This window comes from Larimichthys crocea, chromosome XV, assembly GCF_000972845.2.
Source record: "Larimichthys crocea isolate SSNF chromosome XV, L_crocea_2.0, whole genome shotgun sequence".
In the NCBI taxonomy this organism is placed as follows: domain Eukaryota; kingdom Metazoa; phylum Chordata; class Actinopteri; family Sciaenidae; genus Larimichthys; species Larimichthys crocea.
Genome location: NC_040025.1, coordinates 10,067,534 through 10,081,331, shown reverse-complemented (window position 1 = coordinate 10,081,331; position 13,798 = coordinate 10,067,534). Strand labels below are relative to the sequence as shown.

Genomic DNA, 13,798 nt, shown 5'->3' with positions numbered 1-13,798 from the left:
CACTGCTGTGTAAATTATATATTGTGGTGATGTCACGTGTGTTAATGTGAGCAGCTTTCCATCTTCAGAGGATGAATGTGAAAACTCTACATACGTCATCCTGGACAATGAAGGTCAAACATCCCAGAGAAGTAACAGGAAACTCATTTTTGACTCGAGGGGGACTTTAAATTTTTAAATCAAGCTGCTGTGCTGAATATATTTGGAGCTTGTAAGCTGAGCTGTGACCCACATTAATGAAAGAATGAATGAATGGTGCATTTTCACGACTATTCACTGAACTGATTCATGTTATTGTCAACATTAATTTGCAAATTTGGTTTTGTTGGGTCTGAAAAAATGTCAGAAATGTCCAGCACAATTCCCTAAATACCAAGATGAGGTCTTTAATGTTTAGTTAAGTTTCCAACCAAGAGTCCAAAACCCCAAAATATTCAAGTTATGAAGAACAAAACAGAGAAACAAAGAAAATCCTCAACTCGACTGACTTTAGGGAGCATATAAGAAATATGATTTAAAGCTGCATTAATTAATATAATGTGAGATGTGTAATTTAAAAGGGGTCCCCTTGACTATATGAAGCATTTTAACCTCTTTCAGCTCCTTGTTTTGGTCTTACAGCTCTCAAACTTGAATCAACCTCATTTCTTTTTTTAACAGAAACATTCTGATAAACCGACATGACACTAGACACTGTATAATTCGACGTAGTATCCGTGACATCACCCACATGTTTCTGAAGAGCTCAGTGTGGTGGCTCCGGCCTCTAATCTAAAAATCGGCAAAGACGTGGACCTGATGTGGGCTGAATGACACCCGGTTGCTCAAACAAGCCATTTATGACGACACCTACCTGTCAGTCAAAGCAGCCACACTGTTGATTATTCATAACTTTAAGCCTTAATATAATTTGAACATGTGAGTCATACAGTTGTCATGAACGGGGAAATTTGCTACAGAGACCAAAACTGTTTTTTTGTACCAGACTGTAAACATGTTTATTTCTGCTGTGAAGTTTTAACATGGGGACTTATGGAGACTGACTTGTTTTGGCGCCAGCCTGAAGTTTGAGGAACTGCAGTCTTTGACACTTTGTTGGCTTCACTTCACAGCCACGGAGGTTTACAGTGATCTAAAACTAAAACGACCAATCAATCATCAGAATTGTTGCTGATTAATGGGCTAATCGTTTCAGCTCTGCGTTGTTTAGAGTCCATGTTGTATCTCAAGGTGAATAAATACCACTTCATGTCTGAAATGAAACCTCTACTTTTAACATAGGAAGCCAAGAAAAGCAGCGATTTGTCATATCTGAAAACCATCAAATGTTAAACAATTTAATCGATTATCAGAGTCTGGGACTATTTTATCACACACCCCGAGTTTAAAAGAAGTTTCGACGGCTGCAGAGAGTTTAGAAATTCTTAAAAATGACTTCTTGTTATCCAGAAAGGTTTTGGTTCTGGAAAAAAAAGGAAGAGGAGACGTTTGGTTTCGAGATTTGGAGCCAGCCTCAAGTGGAAGTTTGATGAACTGCAAGTTTTTTTTTGTGATTTGACTTCACAGCCACAGACGTTGCTTTAGTTGCCACTAAATCCTACACACCGGACCTTTAAAACAATCAATAAATTATTTAAAAAATTTCTTCTGTGTTTTTTATTTTCCTCTTGATTCTCCTGCTGATTTCTAAAATAAAATAAAATAAAATAAAATAAAACCACTACTTCTTTTAACTGTATGCTCATGTTGAAGAAGTGCGAAAACAGGAATATCCGAGCTGGCCTTGAATGCATCATATAGGATGCACGTCAACAGCACCATTGGCTCATCTGCGCCCTTCACAACAAAGTCCCCGCCTCCGCAGCCTGTTGCGCACAGACGCGCTGGAGTGACATTGTTAAGTCGCCTCCACGTTGAAAGCTCACGCAGCTCCGCTCAGCATCTTTTCTCTCTGCACGGACACCAAAACAAATCTTTAAAAAACTCATCGCCTCTTTTTTTAAATTTTTTTTTATGAGCTCATCATGACGTTCAGGAGGCTGAAGAAGGTGAACTCCAGCGGGCCAGACAGTGGACCATCATCTCAGGACAACGACATTTATTTCCCCTCGTCAAAGTCAGACAGCTGCAGGACTATGGACTCACCCAGCAACTCCTCGGAGGTTTATAACTACAAGACTTTGGCTTATTCTGGAGGGACCCTGCCCAGAAACTTCAAAAAGGTGAAGAAGTCATCCTCATTTTAATCTGAAATGCAATGAAAGTTATTTTATGTATAATTTTGAACTTTTAGGAGAGTTAGATCATGTTTTTCACTCCTGGTGCAGCAGAATTTACACTTTTAATTGAATTTCTTGTTTATTTCACCTGCTGGGATTTATGAGATAAGTTTGTAATTGTGTCTAGACAACACACAGACGTGAAATCTGCACTTCTGTTTGCATGTAGTCTACTCAAATCTGTGTTTTGAATCAGTTTATCTGATGATGAATGGTCTGGGGAGCTCTGCTGGAGGGCATCTCAATGAGGGCAAACAGTAGCCCATCCAGGGGCAAGTGTGGACCACCCAAACACTGAATCTGTGCAGGACATTAAATATGTTCACACTCAAATTACTCATTTCTCTGAAGGTGGTGAGGGAAAAAGTTGATAAAATTCAGATTTTAGAATGAGAAACCATTACAAACTCATACAATTCATGTTCTTAAGTCATAAAAATGTCTGGGAAACTGTGAAATTTGTCGTTGAAACACTAAATTTGATTGAAACAAGAAACTCAACTTAAATTCTGACTTCTTTACATGTTGCCTTCACTTCAAAATAAGAGTGTGCAACAGATAATTCATCCAAGACAAACAAATCAAACATTTTAACCTGATAACAACACGTATGCTGGATTATAATTGAATTACTTCTCATTTCTTTAGAGGTGATGATGGAAAATGTTGCCAAACATTCTGATTTTATAGGCGATTTACCTTTTTTACAACCGAGAGACGAGTACAAGCTCTTGAAATCCATGATAGAAACTCATAAAACTTTGACCTTAAGCTGGAAATTTTGTCATTTAAACAAATGTGTTGAAACAAGCGACTAAGTTCAAATTCACTGTTGCCTTTATTTCAAAATAAGAGCCTTTCTTCCCTGATGATCCAGACTGACACCATCTTCGGCCACTGTTGCATAACACTGTCTAAAAGTTGGCAGGACTTGTGCGTCGATCAGCACATCTTCCCCGGCTGTTGCGTCGCTCTCTTAAAGCCCCTGTGTGTCTTGAGTTTCTAACAAGCCCCACATGTGTGACCGTGTACTGTAAAGAGAGGCACAGTTATCCACACAGATCTACATAAGTGTGCAGTGACTCCGGGCTGGAGTGCTACAACAGTGCATTGTGCTGCCGAGATCCTGCTCCAGCCTCCGTCCGTCCATCCAGTCGGTCTCTGTGGTTTTTTTTTTTTTTTTTTTGGGAATAAATGCACTCATTGAGACGCGAGCCGGACAATTCTGTAAGTGTTGGGACATAAAGAAAGCAACATTTTAGTACCCAGAGTGACTGTTTGCACAAAGCGGCCTTTCATAGCTGCAGCATTTGAACATGATTGAGTTGGAACAGACTAGGATTGATTGTAAGTGATTTAGTGGAGCCTTCTGGACACATGCCTTCCTTATTTACACAGTCAAGGTAGGGCCGGGTCCTGACCTACTGTTGACTTGAGTTTTCCACTGAATGCGGTTATTGTTGGGGCCCCGTGTTCGCCACCGGTGTCTTATTTGTTTCTGTAATGGGCTGGAATTTGTACAAACGGCTCTTGAATGATCTAAAATTTCAGACAGGTCAACGCTGTGAAGGCAGCTGTATGAGATCAGCTCAGACCTTTTTTTGGAGTAAACAAAGAGCAGCCAGACACGCATTTCTAGTTTCAGTGCCGGTGTGTTTTTAAAAAACACAAACACGCTGCCTGGCACACGTGTGCGGTTTCGAGACTCGCTCGACCGGTTGACGCGCTGATGTGTGCAAGTGGGTGTGTCCTGGAAATGTTTGAGGAGGAGGAGGAGGGGGGGAAACCCTTCATGTGCAATAGTGCATTAACCTGACGCAGGTGCCTGACATGTCTTTGTTTCGTTTTCTCCTCACAGGGTGGCGGTCTGCAGAAGTGGAAACCCCTAACACAGACACCAGAACCACAAAGGTACAATCCCCCTCCTCCTCATCCTCCTCATCCTCCTCCTCATCATCATTCATCCCTGTGGCTTCACTGTCCTACTCAGAGTGAAAGGCCCTCATTCAAACTGTACTCTGTCATTGTTATGCATCGAGGGTTTGTCATGAATTTTCATGTATTTCGCGTGATAGACGCTGCCCCTCGGTCCTAACAGACCCTTGCACTGTATGTTTAGCCGTGACGTCCAGACGCTGCCGCACACAGAAGAAGTCCTGTGCAGCCGGCAGAGATATCTCGTTATGCGATTTTAGATAAGGACGGGCACCGAGGAGAGGAATCTCAGAGTTGGATGTAAACATCTTGTTGACCTCCTCGTCCTCCTGGCTGATTTACTTTTTGAATGTTATGCGCATGAATGCCAGTCAGTAAGCTGGTGGATGAGCTATAAACTCACGTCAGAGTCTGTTTACAGGTCTTCTAAGGAATGTGCTTTGAGGTTTTTCCCCTGTCCTACATGGTGGTTTCATCCACAAAAGTCCCTGAGTAGATACAAGCTGCGACTATTACTTTCACTATCGAGTAACCTGGTGATTACATCATTTATTTACCGTCTTCAAACCACCGACAGTATAATGTCTGGCCAGTCTAAAAATTGTCAAAGACGTGGACCTGATGTGGGCTGAATGACGCCCGGTTGCTCAAACAAGCCACCTGCGATGACACCTACCTGTCAATCAAAGCAGCCACGCTGTTAATTATTCATAACTCTAAGCCTTAATATAATTTGAACAGGTGAGTCATACAGTTGTCATGAACGGGGAAATTTGCTACAGAGACCAAAACAGTTTTTTGTACCAGACTGTAAACATGTTTATTTCTGCTGTGAAGTTTTAACATGGGGACTTATGGAGACTGACTTGTTTTGGCGCCAGGCTGAAGTTTGAGGAACTGCAGTTTTTGACACTTTGTTGGCTTCACTTCACAGCCACGGAGGTTTACAGTGATCTAAAACTAAAACGACCAATCAATCATCAGAATTGTTGCTGATTAATGGGCTAATCGTTTCAGCTCTGCGTTGTTTAGAGTCCATCTTGTATCTCAAGGTGAATAAATACCACTTCATGTCTGAAATGAAACCTCTACTTTTAATATAGGAAGCCAAGAAAAGCAGCGATTTGTCATATTTGAAAATCTGCAACCATCAAATGTAAATGAGTTTAGAAATTTAAATAAAATGACTTCTTGTTTTTTCAGAAAGGTGGTGGTTCTGGAAAAAAAGGAAGAGGAGACGTTTGGTTTCGAGATCCAGGTAAGAGGATTATCATCCATGCATGATGAGGAGTGGGAGGATTTCTTCTTAACTTCTTCTTAACGAGGTCCATTTAACAGGATTTTCCTGACGGGCCACATCCCTGTCGACAGATTACGATGACTCGAGCGACATCTTATCCCGTAAATCCTCTTAATCCAAATGTTTGCTCGAGCCGACGAGGAGGGTGAAAGGTCACGCATCAGTCAGATAACTCGTTGATGTTAGTCCCATGACTCGAGAGAAGAGGAGATGGTTTTTTCTCTTTCTCTCTCTCCCAGTGTGTATTTTAAGCCGTGTGGTTTGCTCACACGCTTTCCATGTAGTACGCCCCTCACGCTCAGCAGACGCTTCGCACATTTGACCTCAATATCTGCGTGATCTCTCGCCGTGGTCATGTTTTCCCAGAAAACGCTCACAGCCTCACAATGTCGGCTCTGTTGTGCAGACCTCGTTCTTTAAATAGTTTTTTTTTCTGAGATGCTTAATTTTTTTCGCTGTAACACTTTTATCTGGTCAGCTTAAGTGTCCGTGAGCGGAGTGTTGCATTGAGGAAAAAGACATATTGTTCTATTTACGGTTTCGATGGAGGCTCCCGCCCTTCCTGCCTGCCTGTGGCCAGGAGGAAGTGAGATCATGACGGTCAGCCCTGACAAAGAAAGATGACTTTTGGACTCTTGCGTTTCCTCCACCAGTTGCCTAATACAGACGCAGAGCTGGAGGATCCAGCAAGCATGTAAATGTGATATTTGCATGTTTATGTGTTTATCTTTTCACTCACTGCGAGCAAACACAAGGCAGATCTGAATCATTTCATATTTCCAACACTTGACAGTAACAGATGGAAATCTTGATATCTTATTTAGCCGTAGACGCTCGTCTCGACCTGCTTGTCGGGTGTCAGACTCAGCAGCCGCCGCCGCACGATGACTGACAAAAAAAAAAGTTGCGTGACGAGGAAGTTTATCTGTCGCCTGCAGTGACCTTCTGCAGAGAGACTGCGGTCACTGAAACAAGGAAGAGCATGCAAATGCATGTGGAAGTAACAAAAACTTGTTTCCAGGACAACAAAATATTACATGCATCATAAAGGTGGTGGTCATATCTGAGCATGTTTTGAGCCGAGCTGCTGTTTTATTGGAGCAGCGGGTTTATAAAGCGGCTGATCTATTTACAGTGCACCTTAAAACAACGCTCACATGCACATGTACGCTGAGAGAGGAGTTAGTGGTTGCTGTTTAAAAAAGCTGCTGCAAAGAGATCTCCTGAAGAGATATCGGTGTAACTGGTGGGTGACGAAACCTGCAGTTATCATGTCTGTGTCTGAGTTAAACGTTTTGCATTAATAGTGCTGAAACTTTAGAAGATATCCTTTCTGACTTACACAGCTCAGTCTGCTGAAGCCTCAGATTATCCTTCATCCATCCATTTTTCCTCCACTTATCCGGGGTCGGGCTGCAGTGCCAGCAGGGTTTGACATTCCAGCTCCTCCTGGGGGATCTCGAAGCATTCCCAGGCCAGATGGGTTATGTAGTCCCTCCAGCAGGTGCTGGATCTGCCCCAGAGTCTCCTCCCAGTTGGATGTACCCAGTGAAGCATCTGAATCAGATACCCAAGCTACTGCAGCCTGGGTCAGTTGGCAGCAAAGGCAGGAGGATCCGGGCGCGCTTTTTTCCGACGTTGCAGACTCCTCTTCGGGACGTGTAACATCACCTCTAGGGTTAGGTGTAGTGGTTATCACATTAACTCTTCATGAGTTGTCCGATGACGTACACGGTTTGGCATAGAGAGCCAGAACTTGTCACTCAGGGTCTCCCCCCTCACAGTGTATGCCGTCACGTTACAGAGGGTGAGGGGCGCTGAGTCGACGCTGTTGCTCTCCTCCTCGATGGGGTTAAGGATAGGAGCCTCAGATTATGTTGAAGCTGAACTTCAGAAGTAATTCATGCAACTTTGTTGACTATATTTCCTTCTGATGAACAAAGCAACTTGTCCAGGGTTTACAGAAAACCTTAGAAAACCTTTGTCCTCCATCTCTTACAGACAAACTCTTAGTTTCGCCTGTCTGTCTGCGTGTTTTGTGATACGATCAGCCTTTCCTGCATTGTCTACCATGACTTCCTCGGCTTGTCACTCAGTGGTTTGTCAGTGTTGCAGCTACATGATTTCCAAACTGTTGACATCAATCACATTGTGTAAAACAATTCCTACACGTAAAGAATAAGGAAGTCTGTTGTGAAGCGTTACAAAGCGTGTGATTGTTTTTGTCTCTTTCAGACTTACGGCCTTCACCATCAGGACCAGAACTCCGTGGAGATGTGCACGTTTGTGTGCAAAGTGCACGAAGACAGCCCGGCTCAAGAAGCGGGACTTAAAGTTGGTGAGTTTATTTTTAGCCTCATGGAAGCTTAAAATAACCTGGAAAACACTCGTAATGGACACGAGGAGTTTTTTTTTTTTTTTTTGGTTCAGTTCTTCTTCTTTTGTCAACAAAGACGCTGGTGTGTGTTCTAGCCGGCTGTTTAGGGAAGTACAAATATGACCTTGTGCCTACTCATTTTCCAGTCAACAAATAATGAAGTGATCGGCCTATTTCAGCCAACACGTAGCTGCCAGCTCCTCTCGCCACCGTGCCAAATAGAGTAAAGCCAAGACAGCCTCATAAAATGCCAGATTTGAAAGGAGGTGTTATTTTCGTTTGGCAAATGCGGCTCAGAAACTGAAAGAGTTTGTTGTTTTTGTCGGTCAAGTGAAGAAACAGTTTGTCAAAGTGAGATGAAAGGAAGAAGCTGCTCGCGTTGCTTCTATTAATTGTTTGTGGTTTTCAAACTTGTGACCTCTCAGTCACAAGTTGGTCCCTCTCGGCGTCATCAGTCAAAAAAAAAAAAGGTGATTATTTGACTGCTGCCTCCTTCCCTTCATCCATCCTACGTATGTCACTTCAGTTTCACATCCTACATTCCTCGCATACTCGCTCTATTGTTCCCGGGGCGTCTTCCTACAAACGCGGTGACTTCATTGCTTGAAGCAGATTGGCCGGGTTGTTTCTGAAAAGGGGAAGGCAAGCTTTTGTGTCGAGGCCTCACAAAGGCCCGCTGTCACGCACCAGGGTTCACACCGCATCTAATAACTGAAGTGAAACTCTCGCCGATAGATAAACGTACGTGGCTCTGACGTGTTGAAGTTTGCCACGACTGCACACGTGCACGACTCTCCACACATTTGTGTTGCACATGTGCTGCGGCTTCATTTCGAATCAAACGAGCCTCCGTTGGCTGCAGCTTGGTGTAATTGAAGCCACGGTGGATTAAAGTGCATCCTGACCTGATGGCTGCTGGTTAACACACATGTTGTTTGTTTGTGTGTGTGTGTGTGTGTGTGCAGGGGACACCATTGCAAGTGTGAACGAGACCACCGTGGAGGGGTATCGGCACAAGGAGATCGTTCAGCTCATCAGGGCTTGTGGCAACACCATCAGGTACGCGAATTTTCAAAGCATATAAAATATATATTCAATTCATATATTTCATATATTTAGCTCTGAAACTCGATAAACAAGAGCTGAAATCTGATTTATCTTTTTGTACCTTGGAAATATTCCTAAAGGCCTCAGTAAGAGCAAGTCAAGTAAAAAAAAGGAACTCTCCACCATCACCCTTCTTATTAGCGTAATCAACTCTATTCACATTATGGAGAAAATTACTTTCAACCTTCGACTACAAGAGCAAAGGGGGGATAACTACTGGGGGAAAATGGCTTTTAATATCTTTATTCTTTCTATCAGGACCTCTTATGGTCCACGACGTGTACGTGTGCCTCCTTTTTTTTGCTTCTCTTTCTTATTTTCTGTCTCACCTGACCTCATTTGTTCTTTATTCTCACTTTTAACAAGGGGCGCTCTGATGCTCAAAAGGCTTCCACAGCTCGTTAGAACGATTTATTGAGAGGGTAATATAACATGTAAATTACAGCAGGGACGTATCTTAACAGGAAACAACTGAGCAAACACAACATTTACATTCAGTCATTCAGCTGACGCCGTTATCCAAAGCGACTTGCAAAAAAAGGGAAACTATGGAGCTACAGTGCGACGAGGACATCATAAATACTACTCGCATAGAATCAAATGACCGATGGCAGCATTGACATGTCCAGTTGTTGGTGAGGAGGTACTCTCTGAAGAGCTGGAGGTCTTCAGGAGGTTTCTGAAGGTAGAGAGGGACGCCCCTGATCTGGTAGGACGTTCCACCAACGCGGAACAACAGACGAGAAAACAGACAGTCAGTCTGTCGGTGTAGCACTGATGTAAAATCTGTTAATGGTCACTAAAACTTCAGTTTATACAGGGAGAAATTACTTTGACTTCCAGAGAGGTGGGTGACAGAAAAAGTTTAGTTTGCACATATTTGTGTTTTGTTGGTTGGACAAAGATGGAAGAAAGGAAGGGAAGATGTTACCTCTTGAGAGAGAAGCGAGACATGAAGTTTAAATAGGGCCATTTTTAGACCATCTTTCCTAGAAGACGTGCAGCACTTGGTTGCTGACTTGACAGAAATAAAATTTAAAAACAGAGTTCGCAAGACAAGTCCAAACCCTGGTTCATGTCTGCACAGCTGGCTCGTCGCTGTAACATCTGGGGTGTGCAGCTGAAAATAAAAGCATCTTGAACATCACAAGTCTGGCACTTCAACTTGAGGTGCTGCTGACTGGCTGTTTTTAATCTCAACTCTCTTCCTCATCCTCTTTTTCTACTTGTAAAAGATTAAAAGCACAATTAGCGAAGGCCCCGTCTCTAAAGCACGAGAGCTGCTGCAAAAAGACGTGAGGTGAACCGCATCAGAGGGCCCAGAGTTTACAGGCTGACATCATCAATTTATACGTACAACTCCAGTCTGTTAAAGCGAAAACGAGCTCTATAAGTTGCTCACCCACTCGTGTGATTGAGTGGAAAGTGTACATGTTCCTTATCCCCCCCTGCCACTCTCGTAAACCGTCTGACACCAGGCCCCCTTTCCCACCACCGTCCCATGAAAGGAGCCTTTCATATGGTCGAAGTTGTTTCTCAGAATCACTCTTGTCGTTTTTATAAGCGTTTCCTGTTGCTGCTTTTTAATCCTGTTGCCTTCTGGTTTTACGTTTTAAAGGCTGGAGACGGTTTACAGTGACTCAATCCGAAAAGCAGAGCTCGAAGCCCGGCTGCAGTATCTGAAGGTGAGTTTTCAGTGAGTCAGCCTGATTGTGTGTGTGTGTCTGTGTGTGTGTGTGTCCACCCTCAACCTCACCCACACACACATACATTATGTTACATGATAGATATAGACCCCCCCTCCATCCCTGCTTCATACCCCTCCACACCTGTCCTCTCCGGCAGCACCACCTGTTGCCTCAGCAGTTCCTCCTCCAGCAGGCTCGCTGATGGCTGCAGACATTCCTGACTCTTGGCTGTGAAAAAGCCAAGTGCCTGTGAAGTGGCTCAAATTGAGCGAGCTTCCCCCCCCCCTCAAAGATTACAGCAGCTGTCCCGCTCTAATCCGCGGGTGTGTGAGAGCTGCGACACAGACGCTTTCTGAGATCTTAATCCGGCGCTTTTTAAAAGATTAACGTGCTGCTGAGCGTGCAGATACGATATCTGTGCGTTTAAAAACTAAAACACTGACTCAAAAAGTGCGACGTAAATCACCCTGAGAGAAACTGTGAGAATCATACTGAGCTGCAAGTCAGCTACTAGTGTTTGGGAATGTCCTCTAACGTCATCTTCCTGTTACTCACCTCTGTTGTTTCTCAATGCATTGACAATAGTCCCCATGACGCAAGAAGTAATTCAGCATTCATTTAGCCAAAGCATTCAAAGTGTGAGCATCGATTTAGTGTTATGAACATTTTATCTTTTGCAGTCTGTATGTTGTGGTTATCTTGTCACAATCTTTTCTTCGTCTTCCTTTTGCAGCAAACTCTTCATGAGAAATGGGATGAATATCGTTCGTTGATGGTGCAGGAGCAGAGGCTCGTTCATGGTAGGTCGTCTCTGGGACTTTCTTCTTAATTAGTGCAGATGCTAAGTCGGCGTCTGGTTCCACATTTTTTGTCCTACAGAGAAATATTCAGCTCATTAAGGACACAATGGCTTGTATTTTACTCATTTCTAGCTTTTGTACTTTTTAAAATATTAAGCTTTTTTCAAAAATAAAGTTACCATTGAATTGAATGGAGCAAACTTCAAATCTTCTGTACTTTGAATTTAAACTGCTTCTCCATACTTTGTGCTACATAAACCATTCAAACTTCAAAATATTCAGCTCATTAAGGATATGATGGCTTCTTTCCAGCTTTTATATATTTTAAAATATATAGTTTTTTTCATCACCATTGAATTAAATGGAGCAAACATCTACAACCTTCTGCACTTTGGCATTCAACTACTCCTGCATGCTTTCAGCTACAGATTTCATTTAAACTTACACACAAGACTTTGTACTATTAAACTTGTATTCAACTTTTTATAATTTTGTCTACAATCCTAATTCTGCCCCTCTTTCCTGTAGGCATCGTAATGAGTGATGCTGCAGTGTACGAGTCCCTGGAGTCAGCAGGCATCTACGGCAGCCTCGGCACTCCCAGCCCGGCCGCTCGCAGAGCTCTCCGAGGCACCGGCAGCACCAGCAGCAGCGCCAGCTTCCTCAGCACGGCCACCGAGGACGACCCTCTCTACCAGACCTGCCTGTACCAGGCAGACAGCAGCGTAGACACGGACAACACCATTGTGGACAAAAAGAAAGACGAGCAGCAGCCGCAGCAGAAGCAGCAACGCCTCCGACCGGCCAGCGAGCTCTTCACGACGGCCAAGACGCACCTGACCCGAAGCGCCAGCACACGCAGCTACATGAGGGGCTCGTCGTCGTCCAACTCGGGGGAGAAGCAGGGAGGGTTCAACTCGCTGCAGAGGAAACCCAAACAGAAGAGCTTCCGCAGGCGACTCCTCAAATTCATCCCGGGTTTGAACCGACCGCTGGAAGAGGAGGAGAGCAAACTCTGAGCAGACCCAAAGACTTAAAGCACCAAAGACTGTCAAACTAAACTGCCAAAGAAAAAAGAGTGCAGAGACCAAAGTTACGGCTCTACAGCTGCACCAATGTAGACCAACGAACATGTGGCTAAGTTCTGTAGCCGTCAGTGTTTCACAGCTGTACATAACTTTTCTTTAAGTTATTTATTTATTTTAACACGTGTCAGGTTTATGTACAGAATGAAGGATTTCTCCCAGTTTTTACTTGCATGCACACACTTTTATTTTGACAGCTGAATAAATGACCCGTTGTGATTGTGATAGTGCAGCACAAACATTTCTTTTGTAAGTTTGATATCTACGTTAGATGATTCAGATCTTGATCCTGTTTTTTATTTTGTCCGCATAAGTCACGGTTCCTAAAAATAAAAAAAAATGTGGCATTTTCACATTATACGCTCGTTATTTTGTGCAGAACTTGCAAGAAAAAAGCTATTTTGTTCCACAAGCCGCAACTGTTTGTGGGAGCTGTAGCTGCCAAACTTAAATTAGCGCCCAGACCTCGAGTGTACACACAATCTGTTTGTAATTTCCCCGACGCTGATGCGTCCGTCTCCATGTGATCCTTGATATAGTACGTCTTTATAGCACCACAAATCTTAGAACCTTATCACCAGAGTTGAGGATTTTAGCGTGTGGTTTCTTATGGTTGGAGGCCTTTTTGTGGTGCTAGGTATCCAGAATGGAGGCCGTTGTATCTGCTATGACACCGTTTATTGTTGCGAGAATAGCGAGGAATGCGCAGAGAAAGGCATGACCCAAAATTCCAAACACAACCGCTTTCTTTCAGCTCTCGCAGCCCCGAATGCCGATTACTCTTCTTCCATGCTCCCATATTCCCATGGCGGCTTCAGTTGTCCAAGAGCTTGCTGGGTGTGTGTGTGTGTGTGTGTGTTTTTTGGGCGGGGGTTGCTTGGAGTCTTTTCATTCCTGGCTCCCAGCTGACCCATGAGGTCATGGTGGTCACTCTCTCCGTTGATCCCTTTTGTCCGCCGTTGCTCATTCACAGATGCGACAGGAGTGTTGATGATGGTGAGCGATGGTATGTGGCCATGTGTTTAGAGCCAAGCCCTCTTCATGCCCTCCTCTGACTGTTGTGTGCAAATTAAGGAGAAGCGAAAGGGTGGAGGGTGGAGGGGGTTTGGTGAGGACACTGACATAAGGGATTGTTATGCAAGCTTGCCGGTGCTTAAAACATGGGTTTGGAGCGAATGGGCTGAATGCGTCTAACGAGGGGATAATGATTCAAGATGATGGTGCGCT

At 43.8% G+C, this 13,798-nt stretch overlaps 1 protein-coding gene across 1 annotated transcript; it reads left to right on the top strand.

The window, feature by feature from the left end:
* The first annotated feature begins 1,846 nt into the window (after positions 1 to 1,846).
* On the top strand, positions 1,847 to 12,926 carry tamalin (trafficking regulator and scaffold protein tamalin). Its single transcript, XM_019253143.2, has 8 exons — positions 1,847 to 2,222; positions 4,138 to 4,190; positions 5,418 to 5,472; positions 7,750 to 7,852; positions 8,857 to 8,950; positions 10,617 to 10,683; positions 11,420 to 11,486; positions 12,015 to 12,926. Exons 1-8 carry the CDS (start codon positions 2,025 to 2,027, stop codon positions 12,503 to 12,505), a joined length of 1,128 nt encoding a protein of 375 aa, XP_019108688.1. The 5' UTR covers positions 1,847 to 2,024; the 3' UTR covers positions 12,506 to 12,926.
* The last annotated feature ends 872 nt before the right edge of the window (positions 12,927 to 13,798 follow it).